Genomic DNA, 19947 nt, shown 5'->3' on the forward strand with positions numbered 1-19947 from the left:
GGGCAGTGTGACTTTAGACAAGTTGCTTATCCTCTCGAAGCCTCGTTTCCTCATCTGAAAAACGGTGGTGCCGCCTGCTTGGGAGGGTTTGGACCATTATTTGAGAAAATACACCCAAAGCATTTCACTCAGAGACTGGTACGAGGACTCACAACGTTAGCTATTAAAAAAACAAACACCTTCAGGTCTGTTTCCAACTTTTCTCCTCCGTTTCACTGTCTACCTATTTCTACACCAGCACGAAGTATCTAATTCTATTTTAATTATTGTAAAGTTAACTCTCTCATTGCTTTCGTAAAAAAAAAATTATTTTCTATCCTTATTCCAGGGAAATTACTTTGTCCAATTAAAACAATAAAAATAACAAACCTTCACTAGGATTTTGGTTGTTGTTGTTGTTATGTGCTGTCAAGTCGGACCTGACTCATAGCGACCCCTCCTTGGGTTTCCGAGGCCATATCACTACAGAAGTAGATTGCCCAACCTTCCTTCCAAGGATTTTGATTACAGTATCATAAAATCTTATAAACTAATATGGGGAGACATACAAATGTTAAAATATTGAATGTGCTCACCTCTAAATGCAAAGAGGATATTGTTAGGTAAAAATTATAAAACTACTTTAACATTGTTATATAAAAACATTAAAAATTCAGTATTTTAACACTTTCATGTAAAAGAAGGCATAGCTCGGCCCTCTTTCATCCATATGTTGCTTTCCCATTTGTTAAGTCTTCTGTGTCCTTTGGTAACATTTCTGTTCTCCTCAGAGGCCCTGCTCATTCCCTGCTCTGTTTCTATGTTTCATGGACTGTGTGGAGGCTGTTGACTCTTGAACACTAATCCCACATATTTTTATGGACGACTTGGAACTTGTTGGTATTTGGACACTTCTTCTGCATATATTTGGATACCTTTTTAGCACTGCTTGTTTTTCAGTTATTTTCTTAGCCTTCTAGGCAAACAAGCCGTCATTATGAGCAATAAGGTGACACTCTCTCGTCTATTACTGATGACTCTTCTTCCTTTCTCAGAGGTGAGGACTTGATGTTAAACACTAATGTGACAAACACCAACGTGCCAGTGGGAAGGCTTATATCTTATTTTAATAGAAATATCTCTTTTAGTCCAGTAACTGGTATTGGCTGCTTGTTTCATATGCAGTAAGAGTTTGATCTGATCTATTTCTGGTTTTAAAAAAATGTTTAAAATCAGAAGTAAAGTGCTTAATTTTATCAACCATTCTGCTATCTATAAGAATGATCATACTTTCTCTAATTGACTTCTTAACATAATGAATTTTAAGAATGGATTCCTTAATATTAATATATTCTTAGATTTCTAGCATCGAGTAGGCAAAAAATAAACAAATAAAATTATGAAAAACAAACAGCAACCCACCACCAAGGACTGAGAGGATCCAAACAATTTAATTACTAAGGCTACTTTTATAATGAATTTAGAACTTTCTACCCTACACATGAGACTATACTTTTCACTATCAAACATTCACTAAAGTGGATTGTATTTTAAGCCACCAAGATGCTCCTGATAAATTTTAAAATTCAGGAACGGTACAGGTCACAATGCAATAAATGAAAAGATAACAAATGTACAGAAACTTATCTTCATTTTATGTATTAAGCTTTTTCCATAGCCCTAGATTCAATGTGCAAGTAGTAGTGTTTTTCCTTTAGGTTTGTAGATGAGCTGGAACATGTTTTGACTTTTCTGTACTGTCAGGCTCTAGGTTCAGGACCATCTGATCTACCCAAAATGAACTGGGAAAGGTTTTCATTTCTTTCATTGTTTTGGGGTGGTTTAAGTAGCATGAAGCCTTGGAGGGGTGATAACTCACCTGCAAAACCATCAGGACCCATGTCCCTTTTAGAGATGACTCTTTGCCAACCTTTTAATTTTCTTTCTGTGGTTATTGGTCTGTTCAGATACTCTTCCTCAAATTCGTTGTTTTTACTAGAAAAGCATTTTCTAGTAAAAATTTCTATTTTGTCCAGCTTTCCAATTTTGTCACCATGGAACTGTTCACAGTATTCTCATAAAGTTATTTCTGCTTTCAACTTTTTAAATGATTTCTTGTTTTCCTTAGGTTGGTTTATTATCGTATATTTCCTGATTTAAATGCTTGGTTCATTATTTTTCCTCTTTCTTGTTTTGTAATTAAATATTCCTCTGAGAACATCTTTGGCCAAGTCCTATAAAATGTAAAATATTTTCCCCAAAAGATCTCTAATGGAAGGAATTTTTCACGTCCTCTCCCTGTTCAGTGGACCAGGGAGCCAGGTCATGGGATGAAGGAAGAAATCAGTTGCATAGATAAAGTTGACTTATATTAGCTCACAAGATCTGATCACTAAAATTTCAGGAATTTTTCCAGTCTATTATTAAACACAATCCCTTAAAACATTTTAAAATATGAACTGCTAAGTAATAAGTCATAAGGTGTTCTGGTGGTGGAGTAGATAAGGCACTGACTCCTTATTAACAATAAAGGCCACCAGCACTCGACACTCATCCCTTCCTGACTATTTTACTCTTATTTGTGCCCTTGAGCTGACCCACTTCGCCCAGAAGGAAGAATGACTAGACAGCAGAGTGTGTACTACTGCACATCTCTTCTCAGCGTCACATTCAGTGACGTCTTGTCGGTACTGAAATCAGCCGCGGTGGGAGGGTTTATACCATGGAAACAGACACTTCCATCCGGATTTGCACTTCCCCACAGAGCCAGCTGTAAACATTTATCAGCACACTACTGGGAAGATGCTACATCGACCGGGCTGAAGCATAACTGATGGAACTGGGAGCTGGGCCAGGAAACTGTTCCTCAACCTGCTCTTCACTACTTCAGCCCTTGTTGCTGTTGTTGCTGTTAGGTGCCGTTGAGTCGGCTCCGAGTCATAGCAACCCCACGCACAACAGAACGAAACGCTGCCCGGTCCAGGGCCATCCTCACACTCCTTGCTGTGCCTGAGCCCATCGTCACAGCCACGGTGTCAGTCCATCCCATTGAGGGCCTTCCCCTTTTCTGCTGACCCTCCACTTTACCAAGCGTGATGTCCTATTCCAGGGACTGGTTCCTTCTGACAACATGACCAAAGTACCTGAGACGAAGTCAGGCCGATTTTGGTTCTAAGGAGCATTCTGGCTGTACATCTTCCAAATTGGATTTGTTCATTCTTCTGCCAGTGCATGGTATTTTCAGTATTCTTCGTCAACACCACAATTCAAACGCATCAGTTCGTCTTCAGTCTTCTTGTCTATTGTCCAGTTTTCACATGCTTATGAAGATACCATAGCCTGCATCAGGCGCACCTTAGTTTCCAAAGTGACATCTTTGCTCTTGAACCCCTTTAAGAAGCTATCATTCCTCACATGATCTCAACTCCGTCTACCTCTGGTACCACATTTTCTACATATGTAAGACTGATAATTTCAGCTACAATTCAAGACAATGCAAACAAGAGCACATACACATGGTGGAGAAGACAGATCACTTGTACCTTCTGAACATGTAAGTGACTGCGTTTTTTGCTGCGAGAGTATAATCAAATACAATGGATCTTAGAGATGGTTTCAGGAAATATAACAGGCAAAGACCTTCGACCGTATTCCTGGGCTTTAAGACACTTCCAGGTACAAAGAACGCTTCTTTAGCCCCAGCGATTTAAGAAAGATCAACTGTCTACTAAGAAATAAATGATGAAACAGCTCTCACCCCCTTGAGGTGAATGTGTTTGAAGTCTCAGCTCAACTCAATCCACCCGGCCTTTAGGCTGCCCTTACCTCCAATGACAGTGAAACGGGCCTGTCCTTACTGGGGCAAGACTCAGAACCTCACCTTCTTCAGCAGACACCCGGTGCACCTGCTGCTTGCTTCCAGGCCACAGGAAAATGGAGGTGAGTGGGTCGACAAACAGCCTGTAGTACCCAGCAATAAGACAGCCCAGGTCTTTTGCACTGTTGGATTCCAGCAGCAAAGTCAGAACCTTTGAAGGTAAAGAGAGCTCTTGTGTTTATAAAGGGTCAAGAGACAACGTGAGGGCTGACAATAAAGCCACGTGAATCACTGAGAGTCTAAACACACCCAGTCATGGTCCACAGGCAGGCCTTCTGGTCCCTCCCATTCTCATCTACAAGGCTTGAAGTAAGTGTGCACATGCACACACACTCACACACACAATGGGTTCCTCCCACTGACTTTCTACAGGTCTCTTGCCTCTCCTCCATCCCCTACCCAGGCCCCCATCCCAAATACCCGATCCCAGCTTGTTCATTCGTACAATGGGGCCCTTTCAAGATCTGATCAAGAAAAGAAAAGAAGCAAGAGCAAGTGGATGGTGAGGAAGAGGGTGATAATAAGAACAGAGCCCCACTGTTCAGCATGTTGGAGACAGATCACAGGAGGGAAGGATAAATGTAGGGCCTGTCAGAGGCTTAGGAGGTATCCTGCACCATTCAGGGCATCAGAGTTGGCACAGCTATCCTGTGACTACGCATGTGCTACAAATCCTCTCGGGCTCCCATCAGAGTTTCTGAGTCCAACCGGAGCTACTCCATCAGGAAAGCACATGGTCCAGTTCAGTTTGTACAAAGAAATCTTTCAGGACCTACCCAAGAAGGAAAGATTTCTCTTTGTGGACCAGGATGGACAATCTATTGTTTTAAGCAAATGCTAGACATCAGACTTTATTATTTTTCAAAACCACATAATCTGTCCCATAGTAATTTAGCCCCGAATTGCAGAAGCTGGCTTGGGAACCGTCCCCTTGGTACCTTGACGTCCTGAAGATACACTCTGACCATGCTCACTTTCTCAGACTCTTCTGTGAGCTCTACGCGGCTGATGTTTGCAAACTCGGCCAGTGTGGACATGATATTGAGCTTGCTGTTAATGATCTGGCTAATCCCATACTTGGCTCCGACTAGTATGGTGATGTAGGATTCTCTGTCCTGTAACTGCAGAACAGTGGAAGGGGGTTTAGTTTCCATTCACAAGCTGGTGAAAATACATGCCACGTATAATAACCCTCTGCCTCTCTCATGGCTCTAGAACCTGCTTCATTTTGTTAGGTATGTTGTTTCAGCCTCAGATGCTTGAAGGTGGAAATTATGTCTGACTTAGCTCTAGCACAGGACTGGCACCATGCAAGATCACAAGAAACACTCACCAATGTCTTAATATTAAGTTTCTCAAACAAATCCCAGTACATGACAGAGTCCTCCTCCAGAATTTTAGGCTAAACATTAAATTGATTTCAGAGGACCTCTAGGGTGCCTTGTAATAGTAGGATTCCATAATTCTCTAATACATACCATTAAAGTAGCATTAAAGATTTTCCCACCATATGTCTTGAGTTTTCCAAGGATCTGTAGGTAATTTAAGCGTAGCTGGGCAGCAGAAATAAGTTGCTTCAAAAGAAAAAAATAAGATTTTTGAAGTTAGAGTTGGTCGCCTGCCTAAGAGCCCAGGCCATATTGGAGGTCTCCCTGAGATTTCACAACAGAGGGGTGGGTCCACAGAGGCCATGGCTGTGTCACCTTCTGTCGGGGTTCCAGCAAGTTCTGGTTCCTCTTCATGTGGAAGCTAATGGCCTTCTTGATGTCTTTGCCTTTCATGTTTCGGAGTAAAGTTGGAGATATGAAGTTCTCTATTCCCCAGTCTTTCCTGCCAGAGACATTGGAGACAAGAGGGCCCTTTTCTACAGTGTGCTTGGCCTTAATGAAGAGCATAATTACATTGGATTCAGTACTGAGTGTTCCCACAAGATGGCAATTATAAGCCTCTTTCTCTAGTGGAACAGAAAAGTGTATATTTGTACATTTTGTGCATGCAGATGCACACACATACACACCCTGCACAGAAATCCTCCACAGCTGTCCAGGAATCAAACTCCACTGACCATTTTGGGAGCTCGTTACTCTTGGTATGATGTGACACTCTACTAGAGCAGAAGTTCTGAACCGTTTTTTACTACAATATCTGTGACAGTGACCTGGAGATAGCAGCACTAGTGGGTCCCCACAGCCAGGCTTCAGAATGGCACTAACCTAGCATTCCCAAGAGGCTCCATAAACTTGTTAAAAACACAGATTCTCTGGTCCCTCTCCCTAGAGATTTGACTCAAGGACAGGCCAAGGATCGAATTTATTGTTTAAACATGATCCCCGCTGTGACCCAGCCATCCAGAGAGGGCAGAACTAAGGTTTGGTGAGAGAGTTAGCAAACGTGGGTGACAGAGCCCACAGTAAAGTGAAATCAAGAGGTGTTAGAATCCTAGGACCTCGAACTGTCCCAGTGGGACAGCACAATGGGAACTGGCTCCCACAAGGGGAAGATGACTTTCCAAGGCATTCCTGCCCTTAGAAGAGATTGACATTAAAGTTGTCAACCGATTTCCCGAGACATCCTCTGACTTCTGGCCTAAAAGGGGACCCCCTAGGGGAGCCATCCCAGGTGGGAGAGGGTAGAGGGGGGACTGACAGATGGGAAGGCAGTGACGTCACTAGGGGTGGGGAACACACTAGGTGACACCATTAGAGGGGTAACACCAAAATGACTTGTCTATAAAATTTTTCTACAATGTTTTGGCAGAAATTTATTATTTTTTAATAAAAATATCCTGCAGTTAATAGTTATAACAACTAAAACGTTTTTGGTAAGCCCAGTTTACATGGTTTGATGTACCTACACGGCTAAACTAAAAGGAACTTCATGATGTGCTCTGGTCAGAACTGTCATTACCCAATTACAAGGGTGTTCTGAATCACGTGGTTTTGTCTGCACGTGGCACAAGCACACAGTTGCTTTTACTATGACAGTGTTTTTACCGTTGCTGAGTTTGTCACATTTTCTGGGGTTTTAGCTACGATATCATGGTAAGTAGTATCTGTGAACCTATAGGAGTAACTTTTTTGAAACTGAAGGAGCAATTAAAGGAAAAGGAGGAAAAACAAAAAGGGCTTCTGCCCAGTTACTAATGATCTAATGCCCTAACTAACAAAGCTGCAATTCAGTGCACAGAGGGTTACAGACCAACTGGCAGTATTCATACAATCTAAGACATAGTACGTTTAAGCAATTTACAGCTGTATCTATCACGTACCAGTCTATGATTAAAATTGGTCGGGCAATCTACTCCTGTAGCGATACCATCTTGGAAACCCAAGGAGGGGTCTCTATGAGTCGAAGTCGACTCGACGGCAGTAAGCTTGGTTTTTCGGTTTAAGGTAATCTATGGTCTGGTGGAGCTCTGGCAGAATAGTGCCTAAGGCACTTGAGTGCTCACCAGAAGTCTGGAAGTTCAAGCCCACCAGCCACTCCTCAGAAGGAAGGTTGGGCAATCTACTTCTGTAGTGATACCACCTTGGAAACCCAAGGAAGGGTCGCTATGAGTCAGGTCTGACTCAAGGGCACATAGCAACAACAACAACATGGTCTGGTAGGGGAGGAGGTTGGTGCTGGGGAGACAGACACTATGACCTTCTGCACTAGGTGGCACCAACCCCAGTGGCGCCCCGGTGGTGGATGGGTAAGTATCCGCCTTCTGTGGACTCTGGCTGTTCTGGCCCGGGGCCAGCAAAGGCAGAGCTGCGGGGCAGCTGCCGGGGCGGGCTCAGGCGTCTCCTGCACTCACTCTATGTACTTGAGAGAGATCTTCTGCGGCTGAGCACACGCGTAGATCCGTTCCTGGATGTGCAGGGCCGCCAGCCGCAGCGCAGAGCCGCACTCCATCTCCACGGCAAAGCGCTCCTGAAGTACATCGCTGCAGCTCTGGAAGAGAGGGGGTTACAGCAGGTGGGAAACGGGACCGCACGGACTGTGCTCCCCTGTGCTCTCTGGTGAAAGGCAGCAGGACCCCTCGGAGGCCTGGCTCGGCCCATCCTTGCCTGGGTGAGCTTGGTTCGGTTGCTCAGACACTCTGAGCGTTGCTGGCTTCCATTGCTAAATGAGGATATAAAACCTACTTTATGCAGTTGCTGGGAGATTCAAATTAGATCGTGCATATGAAAGCATGGGAGCCCAGGTGGCACAGTGACGCACTCAGCCACTGACTGAGGGTCAGCAGTTTGAAGCCACCCGTGGCCCCATGAAGAGAACATCCGGTGATCTGGTTCCATAAAGGTCATGACCCTGAAGGTCCTGCGGTGCAATTCTACTCTGTCCTGCGGGGTTGCTGCGAGTCGGCATTGACTCCAGGGACACAGAGAACAACACGTGGAAGCCACACGATGTTACACAGATATCAAACCCTGCTGCTATATTAATCCCACCACTCCGTGAGACTTTAGGCAAGTCAGCTCACCTGGCCGCAGCGTTTTCATCTGCAAGAGGGTGATACCTGTCAGGAGCTCTCCTCCATTGGAACAAAAACAACATAATAACCCTCCCACCTTAGAACCTGGCTGGGCGCCAGAGAGCCAGATTGCGGCTCTTCCACTAAGTGCATGGCCGAGGGAAATCACATGGACTCTCCGAGGCTCCATTTTACATCTGCAATATGAAGCTTCTGAAGTACCAAAGGCCCCTTTAGCAGTAAAAACAATCATTCTAAGCATCCTAAAACAGTACTAGAAAACACATCACCTACGTTGAGGACGAAGCCTGGACTCATTATTATATCACAAACCTCCTGACACAGGCACTTGGTGATGGCCAAGGGCACTCTGGGGGACAGTCAAGCCCACCCTCCTTCAGATAAAGGTAACTCCAGGGTGCGGCTTCATTGCCTTCAACTCTTGTTCAGAACGATCCAATGTGCCACCTATGAGAACCACCACTGATATTTTAGGAAACACAGACCCAATCACCTGCAGATAGAGGTACTCAAAGGCCACAGGGTCTTCTTTCAGGAGGTCCAGGGGGTCCTTGGGGACAAAACACACCCTGAAGAGGCAGCGGTAGTCATGCGACTCTTCCTTTTCCACCACCTGCAACGGGTAAGGGAGATGCCATTAATCTTCTCACTACCTCTGTCCTGTTCAGTCATTCCAGAAAACAGCTCTTAAAAATAAAGACAACACAAGACAGTCCCTGGAGATTTCAACATCAATGCTTTTCAAGACAGCTGTAGACCTCTGGTCTTTTCCGTGGGTAGAGCGAAAGGCTCAAAGGGGCAAAGGTTCGTGCGGACCCCATCTCCCAGTTCCCCTTTCCCGAGGAAACATGTTTCCAGGGCTCGTGTGCCCTTCCTCAGACAGCCTATGGGTCTTTGTGCTTCTGCATATGCACATTCTTTGCTTTTTCACAAATAACTGTATTTGCACCTTGTCCTTACTTCACTTAAAGTATCTTAGAGATTTCCTGTCATTTTCTTTTCCAACTCAAATGGAATAGAAGTGATAAAAGGAATGTGCAAGCAACAGCCCAAGCAGCTCAGCGAGAGGAGGAAGAATTCTCCTGCAGAGAGCACTGCTCAGAGTGGGGCCCACGAGGCCATGCCTTGCTCATGCTGCCCCTGCTTCAAAAGCCGCTTCCCCTTTACCACCTGTCGAGACCGTTCTCATCCTTGCCGGAGCAGGCACTCAACAAGGTCTGCTGACCTGAACGGAGATTGGCTTTGGAAAGCTGGCAATGACTGAATGGCTGAAAAGACTGCATGGGACAGACACTAGCTGTTGGCCCTCTCCTGCACCAGGGACCAGCTCAGAAAGGGCCGCTTCCCTAACATCTCAAAGGCAGCATGCACAAGGGAAATCCTAAGACTTAGAAGATCAGGGCTCTACCAGCTCTGTTGCCCGAGCTCTCGAAGCCTCTGGCTTCCCCTCTGTTAAATGGGACCCCTGTTTTCTGTGGCTTGTATATCTCTTAGGAGCAGATGAAAACCAGGTCCAGGTACCACCCAGTTAGTCCCAGGCTGAGCGTGCTCTGTAAGCTACTGCTGACACGCTGCGTCCTGTCCCCAAGGGTTCCAGCCCAGGTGCTCCCCTACCTGGTGGATGAGCTCCTCCTCACGCAGCAGATGCAGCCGTGAGACGCTGTACTGCTCTTCCAGGGCCAGCGCAAAGTACTCAATGCTCCGGATCGACAGCTTCTCCTTCACCGTGAGGATGATGTCCTACCGGGCGCAGAGAGGCACGGGCTCACCCCAGCTGCTCCGAGAAGCAGGCAGCCCCTCGTGCTTAGGCACCAGGGCGGACGCCCTGACCCTGCAGCAGCTGGGGACAGAAAGTCCCTGCTGACCGGGCCTGCTGCTAATTCAGGCAGCTGCGTCCCAACGGCCCTCCCGTTCCTGCTTGCCAGGCCACCTGAGAACTTCCCGTCACGCTCACACCTGTCTACCCAAGGCTCCCTCTCCTCGGAGTCCCAGACCCACTCACACGGCCTCCTGCTCTTGCTCTGCTGGGAAGGCTGAAGCCACCGGGTGGGGTTCCCGGCTCCTCCTCCCGTCTCCAGGGTCATCGCCCTGTGTAGTTCCCGGACTGTGTCTCTAACGGCTTGCGGACTCTCACCACCCATGTGACTGTTACAATGAACCTCAGTTTCTTCCTCTGTGCGATGGAGGATGATAACACCTCTTTGTCAAGGTGGCCGACAGGATGGAAGGAGGGAACTAATGCCTGGGCCACGCTGAGGCAGAACTGCCGTGCCACCTGGCCCTCCCTCACTGTGGTGGCCCCCTGTGCCATGAAGTCTCCACTGCCTCGGGCACTCAGACATGGAAGCCCTCTCCCGGCACACATTTCCCTTCCTCTTCCCCAGGCTGCTTCCATCTCCTCCTTCAAGTCTCACTTTCACAGCCTTCTTTCGAGAAGCCTTCTCGGGTCACTTTATCTAAGGGTTATTCTCTTTCCTGGGCCTGTTCTTCTCCTTCATAATTATTCACTGTTACTTTCTCCAACAGCAGCTATGTTCTTTAGTGAGAGACGGCACAGGGAAGATCAGAAGAGGAGTTCTAGATCTAGACCACGACGAGGCAGCGAGTGAGTGAGCCACGAAGAGTCCATCTGCTTCAGCAGCTCGGCACTAGTCAGTGCCCGCTGTGTGCCAGGCATTGTGCTGGCCGGCCCCTCTTCTCCATTCTCCTCTGTCCACTCTGGCTTGAGCTCAGCCATTTCTCCTGGCTCTGTACAGCAGTGTCCTACAGAACTCCCTGCCGCTCATCGGTCCTCCAACCTTGAATTAAAGCAGGGGTAGGTAAACCACGGCCCTCAGGCCAAATCCAGCCCACTGCCTATTTTTGTAATTAAAGTTTTACTGAAACCCAGCCATGTCTATTCACTACAATGACAAAGTTGAGAAGCTGCCAGAGACTGTATGGCTTGGAAAACTTTAGCTACCTGGTGGCTCTGAACGGACCACTGGACGAAATTCAAACTTCTCAGCTTCACAGTCAAGACGGTTAAGTATAAGGTGCCAACCAATTTCTCCCACTTCCTCTTCGGCTGCTTCTCCGTAAGCAGCTTGCCCACAGGCCCCGTGTCCTTGCCAAACTTGTGCATCTCTGGGTCTTTGCTGGTGTGATTGCTATCTGCACACACCATTCCTGTCAAAATCCCGTCTGTCTTTCCAAATCTGCCTCCTACTTCAGCACTCCAAGGAGACCTCGTTTCTGCCCCCCCGCTGGAAGTCCTTTCTCCTCCGAGTCTGCAGCACTGGCTGCCCTGCTTCCGTGACCCTGACCACACTGGACTTCGTGTCACAGTGAGCTGTCCCCAGGTCTCATCTCCTCACCCCAGCCCCAACTCAGGACTCCAGGCTTCCTGAGAGCATGACCTGAGTCATTTATTCCTGTGCCACCAACAGCCCAGCTCGGTCAAATGCCCGGCACTCAAGGACTGTCCCTGACTGTCCACTAGGTTAAATGACAAAACACCCTTGATTTAGGGAAAGAGTGCTCTCTGATAGAGGGGCTGTGCTTCCCTTGGAAAGGAGGGGAGGAGAAGTCAGTGATGACTGACAGCAACGCTTCCTTTCCACGCACAGGATCCGCTTACATCCTCTCTGTGTGTCAAAGGGCTACAAGATTTGCTTTAAAAATGTCAGTCACTACAGTATTACCAGCTACATCCTTGCTTATTTTTCCAACTCTGTCTATCATCTTGGGCTTAATTCCTCTATAATGTTTTTTTTTTTTTAATTTTTTATTGTAATTGTAGTGAAAGTTTACAGACAATTGGTTTTCTATTCAACTGTTCATACACATGTTGTTTTGTGCCATTGAATGGAGCCCCACAATGGGACGGTCCTCTTCCCACCTCCTCCCTGTGGTTCCCATTCCCATTTCTCCTTCTTCCTCCCCATTTCTGCCTTCTGAGCTCTGCTGCTGGGCAGATGGTGCCCTTTGGATCCTGTAGGGTTGATTGTGCTAAGGAGTACATATCTCCCTGATGTTACTGTTCACCGTATAGGCCTGTCCACTGTCGGGCTGAATGTTGAGCCATGGGGGTGGGTTCAGTTCCAGGCTTGAAGGGTGACTAGGGGCCATAGTCTCGGGGGTTCCACCAGTCTCTATCACACCTGGAAGCATGATGCTGTTGTTACTGTCAATCACCTCAAAGTCTTTTTGGCCATCAAAGGGAGCACACTTTAAATAAATCATCCTTTCTGTTCCAACCCACTCTGATCAAAGATGGCAGAAGCAGAACCCTTGTCTAATTCGTTTGTAAAACGTCCCTTTCACGCAGCACGGCAGAGGTGGCTCAGATGGGGGATTCAGAAACAGACCACACTGGAAGCCAGCTGTCAGGAGCTGACCTTGGCAAGTGTTTGACCTCTGGGGCCTGTTTTCTTGCCTGCAAAGTGGGGGTAACACTGGTCACTGCACAAGGTCATTATGGGCATTAAATGAGATCATGTTCAAAGAACTGCCAGAGGACTGTCTGTCAAGTAGTATAAAAAGGCCAAACCTATTGCAATCAAGTCAATTCCAACTCACAGGGACCCTGTAGGACAGAGTAGAACTGCCCCATGGGGGTCTTGAGGCTATAATCTTTATGGAAGCAGACCGCCACATCTTTCTCCCAGGGAGCAGCTGGTGGGTTCAAATTACTGCCTTCCTGGAATTGAACTCACTCCCATGGCTTCCAGCCAAATAGATAGGCATATGAGGTGCACATATACACCAGGTAGGTACACTCCTTAGAACAATCCATCATGGGAGACCAGAAGGGCAGCACTTGCACAGGGAGACAGCTCAGAGGGCACGATTGCATAGGAAAGAAGGACAGAAAAATGTAACCACAAGGACGAAGTAGAAAGAGAGCTGTTATATGGTGATGGCAACAATGCCATGAAACAAAATGTGTATGAACTGCTGTATGCAAAACGCATTTGCTCTGTAAACTCTCACCCAAATCACAATTAAAAAAAAAAAAAAAAAAGACACACTGTTGACCTTTTAGTTAGCAGGTAAGTTGTTAACTACTGCACCACCAGGGCTCCTGGCATCCAGTAAACATCCAACAAAGCCAATACCATTCTTCCCTAAGGGCAGACTTTCTTCTCCTGGCCTGGAGCTCCCAGTGTCGCCTAAGTCACACTCTCAAGGAGTGAAGGACAGGGCAGGGTTCTTGGAGCAGCTCTAGGAACTCCCCAAGGAAGGTGCTGGAGAAGAGCACGAGGTGTGTACATGCACATATGTGTGTACATGCACATACGTGTGTGTGCACAGTTACCATGATCTGAGCACCGGCAGCAAGTCAGGCTCTGGGAACAGCTACAGGACAAGATGCCTGGGCTCCTGGGAGTTTGCAAATCCTTACTGGAAAGAGATTTGAGCTTGCTCTTAATACCTTCACAGTTGTGTTTGCCTCAAACTTGAACGCTTTGGTCTGTCCGTTCTCCAAGTAGACCTTGAGCACGTTGGGCATACACAGCAGAGAATTGCCCTGGAAGACACAGGAGTTGCGTTAAAGCCAGCCCTCCCATCCCTGGTGATGACAACTCCCAGGCAGTCCAGCTCTGACTGGTATGGAGAGCAGGCTCCTTCCCCAGCCTCCTTACCATGCCACGGGTTGATTCTTGGCAGTCGGCGAGTTCTGCAATGGACTCAGCCTATGCCACACAGAGAAAGACACACTTTGCCAAAAGCTACACACAAGAACTGTCAGACATGACAGATGGTGGCGAGTAAGCCCTGACGTGAGCGTGTTGACATCACTGCACGAGCCTGCACAATGTCTCACGAGCATTGGCTGGCACTCACTGCTGGCTGCCACGCTCGTGGGATGCAACTTAGAAAATAAGATAGGAAGCACACACACTGTCCCAGACCAGCCTCAGAGGTTCCTGGGCCCTGACCCTGAGGGGTGGGATGCTCTCTCAGAGCCCTCCTGTTGACTGCAGCATTCCCTATAGTGATGGGCCTAACGGGCAGAGGGAGGCTCACTGCATCCACTCACCGCAACCATCACCCCTGGACCTGTGAGATCTCCTGAAGGGCTCTGCCACTCTTAGAGGGCTCTCTGGTAACGAAGCACAGGGATGGTTCATGTCTGGTGACTCCGCGCCAGCCACAATTCCTGGGTTGGAGCAGGGCAGTGGGACAGTTACCTTTGGGTTTGGAGAATCCCACCAGGGCCGTAAAGGGTGAGTTCTAAATGTTAGGCTGCAGGTAAAGAGGGCCTTTGGGAACGGTGGCCTCCTGAACCAGTGAGAGGTTCTAGAGTCACACAGACTGGAGCTAGAACTTCCCATCACCTGTCTCTCCAAAGGGTCTGGGAACAAAGCCCACCTGGGTAAGGAAGATTATCATCTTTAAAAACAAAGAAACAAACCTGACAGCTTCTATAAAGATTCACAGCCTTGGAAACCCTATGGTGCACTTCTACCCCATCCTAGAGGGGCGCTATGAGTTGGAACTGACTTGACGGAAGTAGGTGTCATAGTTCTTTTTTTTGGTATCTTCTAAGCAAGACACACACCAATCACAATCTGTTTACCCTTTAACTTCTTTTTTTTAAATGACAGTATTTTTTAAGGAAGAAAAAGGACCATGTTCCCATTCCAGTGTCATTTCACACTCAGTCATGGACAGGGGACTGAAAACTGCTCACTTGACAGTCATTTTACTTCTCTGGTTTCAGGAATTTAGAAATCTTAGCCTTCATATGTCCCAAGTGGGAAATACATGCCTTTATTTTTTTATACTATTTGTGATTTAAAATGTTTACCAAAGAAACACACCCATCATGGGAGATCACAGCTAGGGGTGATCATGGGGGCCACACGCTGACATGGATAAGGGGAGGGATGAGATAGAAAGGGTCTGTGACCACCATGATAGCATTAGGAAAAGGGCGGACACTGAATTGTGCACATAAAATATAGACGACAGATGCTAATACCAACCAGTATATCCACAATACTGCATTACCATTAACACCAAATGCCAGGCTACAGATAAACACATAAACATCTGAGAAGATCAGATGGGGCTCAGTGAACAGGAGTATACTCTAGACCAAGGATAGATTCAGCAGAGGCTAATCTTGCACAGATACCAGTGACACAAAATACCCCCAATCCTTACAGAAACAACAGAAGACAGAGTAATCCCTCACAGACAGCCAGACACCGTGGGAGAGAGATCCAACAGATCTACCGACTCAGGACCACAGTACTGGGGGACATCAGACTCAATTGGCACAACAAAATACTTAAAAGTCTTATTCCTCATCCTACATTGGTGAGTAGCGACTGGAGTCTTAAAAGCTTTCAAGAGGCCATCTAAGATGCAGCTAATAGTCTCCTATTGTTGGAAGCAAAGAAGAGTGCGGAAAAAAAAAAAAAAAAAAAGGGCATTTGGAAGCAATCACCCCTAGGACATGATGGCCCTTGAGACTAGAAGAACTACATAGTGCCTGGCTACCAATGCCAACCATGCGAGAAAGGATCAAATCTGGAGATCCTGGATAGAGTGGGAGGGAAAACATGGAACAAAATCCAAAAACTCAGTAATGACCCCAATACTATGGCCCTGGGATACATTCTAGGTCTGAAAAAAAACTCACTCCCTGGGGCTAGCTCTCAGCCCAACAGTAAACAAGATGTCCACACAGACCACTCAACCCAGGGTGACACACCCACATACTCGATGGAAATGCATGCCTTGGAACAATCGACCACAGGGCATCAGAGGGGCAACATTCACACGGAGAAGATGCAGGACAAACAGGAGTACATAACTATGAGGGGCACGAGGTGGGTGTTACTGGGCAGGGAGAGGAGGAGACTGGGTTAGGGTTGGGCATGGTAAATGGGGACTGAAACTAAATGTACACATTATGTTGAATGTAAAACAAACTCTTAACATTAAAAATTTAAAAACAAAAAACAAAAACATATCCATGACAATTATATATAACCATCATCCTTTACTTTTTCCTAAAGCCACTCCCAAGTTTCATCGACACCTTTAAATAGTTTTCAGAGAGCTACAAGATTAACACGCACAGTTACACGTCACTAACCCTTCGCTAAAGTGTATCCTGTACACTTTTCCACGGGGGCTTATGGTTTATCATTTTAACGGCTCTATAATATTCTATTTTCAATGGCAAACAACAACAACAACAATATTCCATTGAGTTGAGATGCCAGAATTGATTTAACCATTCCTCTACTTATCTTAGGGCTTTTCCTTTTTTTTTTTTCCCTCCCACCATTTTAAATATTACCATTATAATTATCTTTTAACACACAGATTTTTGCATTTAAATTACTTTGCAGATTAAATGAAGAGGAATACGCCACTTTTTATGGCATTCACAAAGCTTTGTTTTTTTTCACCCCTGCAAAGTGTAGGATCACTGCAGAAAGCCTTTTGTCTTGGTTCCCAAGTGCCAGAGCAACACCTGGGGCTCATGAGTGGGGGCTGACCAGCCCAAGAGGGACCACGTGGGAGCCTGATGCTGACCAAGGCTCTTGAGGCATGATGTAATCCATCATGCTCACGTGATGAAGCCACCAAGAGCCAGGGAGAGGCTGAGGATCACATGGGGCTTCCTGGTTGGTGACCATGCATGGGAGAGGGTAGCGTGTCCCTTGGGACATCGAAGCTCCATGCTATGGCCACTCTCCGTGTATCCCTTTAGCTGCATCCTTTTTTGTTACATTCAAGCTGTTATTACAGGTATGATGTCTCTCTGAGCTCTGTGAATTGTTCCATCAAATTATTGGACCCAGAGGAGCAGGCTAATCTGAAGTGGAGGGAGTCATGTGAACCCCTGGGCTTGTGGCTAGTTTCCTAAGGGGCTAGAGGAAAACCTCAAGCTTGGGGCTGGCTTGTCTAAAGTGGTGAAGCACTGGTGGTGCAGTGGTTAAAGCATTCAGATGTTAACCAGAAAGGTCAGTGGTTTGAGCCCACCAGCCACTGCACAGGAGAAAGATGAGTCAGTCTGCTTCTGCTGAGACTGACAGCCTTGGAAACCCTGTGGAGCAGTTTGACCCTGTCCCATAGGCTCGCTATGAGTTGGAATTGGTTGAATGGCAGTAGGTTTGGTTTGTTTTTTTGTCTAAAGTAGAGGGACTCATATGGAGTCCCAAGCTTGCAGCAGGTAGCTGCTGACCTAGACTTGGATGGATAGAGGCAGAGCAGTCTCTGGATAGGGGCTGCTGCCTGGGACTGAGAGTCCTGTGGGCTCCTGCCCTTGCTGTCAGCCCCTGCCGACCCTGCCCCAAGTGGCCAGGGATGAGAGAGCAGGGCTCCGTGAGCAGCTGGGCTCTGAAGTCAATGGGAAAGGGAAGCCGAGCTTTCCACCGGAGGAATCGGCGTGTGAAGTGGGGTTTGTTATGCACCACACAACGTGGTGTCAGAAGTGGATGATCTTAGTCTTCTGGACTGATTTGCACAATTGGCTTAGCTGGCAAGATTCGCTAGAGCGACCCAGTCAGCACAGCCCCAAAAGACATTAAACCAGGTTGCGAAGCCGCCAGTTAACGTGTGAGCACAGTCGCCGTCTCATACGAAGGCTTACATTTTTTAAAATTTGTGCTCATTTCACGATAAAGTGATGCTCAATATTCCCCTCTGCATTCCTTAACTATGAGCAAGAGCAAGCATTTTCAATGTTGCTTTACTCTTTCAGATTCTTCCAGGGGGACTGTGCGTCCCTGCACAGGTCTCATTACATTTGAAAGGGGAAGTGTAATGACCACCTTTATCATCTTTTAAACATTTGAAGATATGAATAGGCAGGGCACAATGGCTGACTCTTACTGGTTCTACTGTCTCTGCATCTGAAGTCACACAGACCTGGGCTCCCATACGTCCTTTTGCTACATGACTGTAAAGGTGAATTTTCTTAACCTCTCCCAGCCTTTGCCTCTTCATCTGTTAAAACACCAACTTGGCAGGGCTATTATAATGACTAAGGATTATGTACGTATAAAGCTCAGGTAGACACAACAGAGGTTCAATATGTGATGACATCTTCCAAAGAGAGTAATTCCCCACCACCTCTCCCACTTTACCATCTTCAGAAAGCAACCACAACCCAAATGCTAGGCTCAAAAATTCCTAACAACGAATGACCAGATGGAGTTTGTCGCAATGTCCCAGTCAGGAGAAGGAGTTCATAGAGTAGGAGAACCTCACCCGGTGCTGCTCTCCCTGGCCACCACCAGAGACCAGAGACCTGACCTGCCTCCCCTGTCTCTATCGAATGTCATCGCACTCCCTGTGTCCCTTCCTGTGTGTGGAATCCTCGGGTCCCAGTGAGTTCTGCGCTAGGAGGCAGCCCCCCGGCTTCATGAAGAGCATGCCAGCTCTCTAATGACAGACCTGGCTGTGCCCGCTGACGAGCACCTCCTCGGCAAAGTGCACCTTCACAGGGTTGGTCTTCAGCCTGGCTCTCTTCTCCTCAGTCAGGAAGGATGACTTGGGGACTCCCTGCAAAATATTCAACACAACACATCTTACAGTGATCATTTCATGGAAGGCGTGTCAGCCTTCTCATTTCTTAAAAACAGAAACTCTGACAGCTGCTGTGGAGTCAACGAAAACCCATGGGAGAGGACAACACTCCATAAAACATCTCTTTTCATAAACTCTAGGGATTCTAGTCCAGACAATGTTCTTATATTTTGACGATTCAGTATGGTGGCAAAATGATTGCGGTCTGATGAAGACAAAGAAAAGTGGCTTGTGAATAAGAAAACCTGAATTCTCACCCAAGTTCTGCTTCTCAAAAGCTGTGTGAATGATCTCAGACATAGAGTTTTATGGAAGCAAACCAAATGGATGTGTACGGGTGGGTCTGTACATATGTGTGTAACACAAAATAACTCTATGATGCACTTTGGCCAAGTCATTGCCCCTCCTCTCTGAGGTTCAGTCTTCCTATGTGTACAATGTGGAAGTTAGACAAGAACACTTCCAGGGACCGTTCAAGTTGTGACCCCTGTGATTTATCCTTGATCCTCTTTGCTCTTCTAGTCTCCTGGGTAAGAACCCTCTTTCCCCAGAGGTGAGCAGAGTCACCACGGGTGGTACATAATACTGGCCAAACTGTGACACTTGGTGAATAGCATCTTGCATGACCCAGACCAAAAGGAGATGAAATCCTGATACAGTATTTCTCAGCCTGGAATCCTATGTTCTCTTAATATGGACAATCGTTTAAGCCAGCCTCCAGTACATTTACATGTGTAAGAGTCCTGAGATAGAGCTCTGAGATGTATGTTCTCCGTAGCCAAGGGAAGAGATACATAACAGCCATCAGGGAAAGTGCTGGAAACAATACTTCCAGACATGGATGGCGACAGACTAAAACTACGAAGTATATGAAATGCACAAGTGACTATGAAATGTTTTTTCTGCCAAATTGTACTTATTTTGTTGAGAATACATACACAGCAAAACATATACCATTTCAACAGTATCTACATGAGGAACAGTCAGCCACAGGGACCCAGGTGGGGGGGATAAGAGAGGTCTCCAACAGCAGGACAAACTTGTCTGTTGGTTTGTCCTACTGTGGTGACAT

The 19947-nt window shown here is 46.7% G+C and overlaps 1 protein-coding gene across 1 annotated transcript in view; it reads right to left on the reverse strand.

The window, feature by feature from the left end:
* The window catches only part of FRMPD1 (FERM and PDZ domain containing 1), a 50605-nt gene that overhangs the window by 8136 nt on the left and 22522 nt on the right, over positions 1-19947 (reverse strand). Inside the window, exons 5-13 of the mRNA XM_007946997.1 lie at positions 18744-18851; positions 13753-13848; positions 9951-10076; positions 8830-8949; positions 7656-7792; positions 5560-5686; positions 5335-5430; positions 4795-4977; positions 3860-4007 (exon numbers count right to left, since the gene is read on the reverse strand). Coding sequence (XP_007945188.1) covers positions 3860-4007; positions 4795-4977; positions 5335-5430; positions 5560-5686; positions 7656-7792; positions 8830-8949; positions 9951-10076; positions 13753-13848; positions 18744-18851 — 1141 coding nt within the window. The remainder of the gene's footprint in view (positions 1-3859; positions 4008-4794; positions 4978-5334; positions 5431-5559; positions 5687-7655; positions 7793-8829; positions 8950-9950; positions 10077-13752; positions 13849-18743; positions 18852-19947) is intronic.

Source organism: Orycteropus afer, unplaced genomic scaffold (genome assembly GCF_000298275.1).
Source record: "Orycteropus afer afer isolate SDZICR_OR568_19922 unplaced genomic scaffold, OryAfe1.0 scaffold00174, whole genome shotgun sequence".
Taxonomy (NCBI): domain Eukaryota; kingdom Metazoa; phylum Chordata; class Mammalia; order Tubulidentata; family Orycteropodidae; genus Orycteropus; species Orycteropus afer.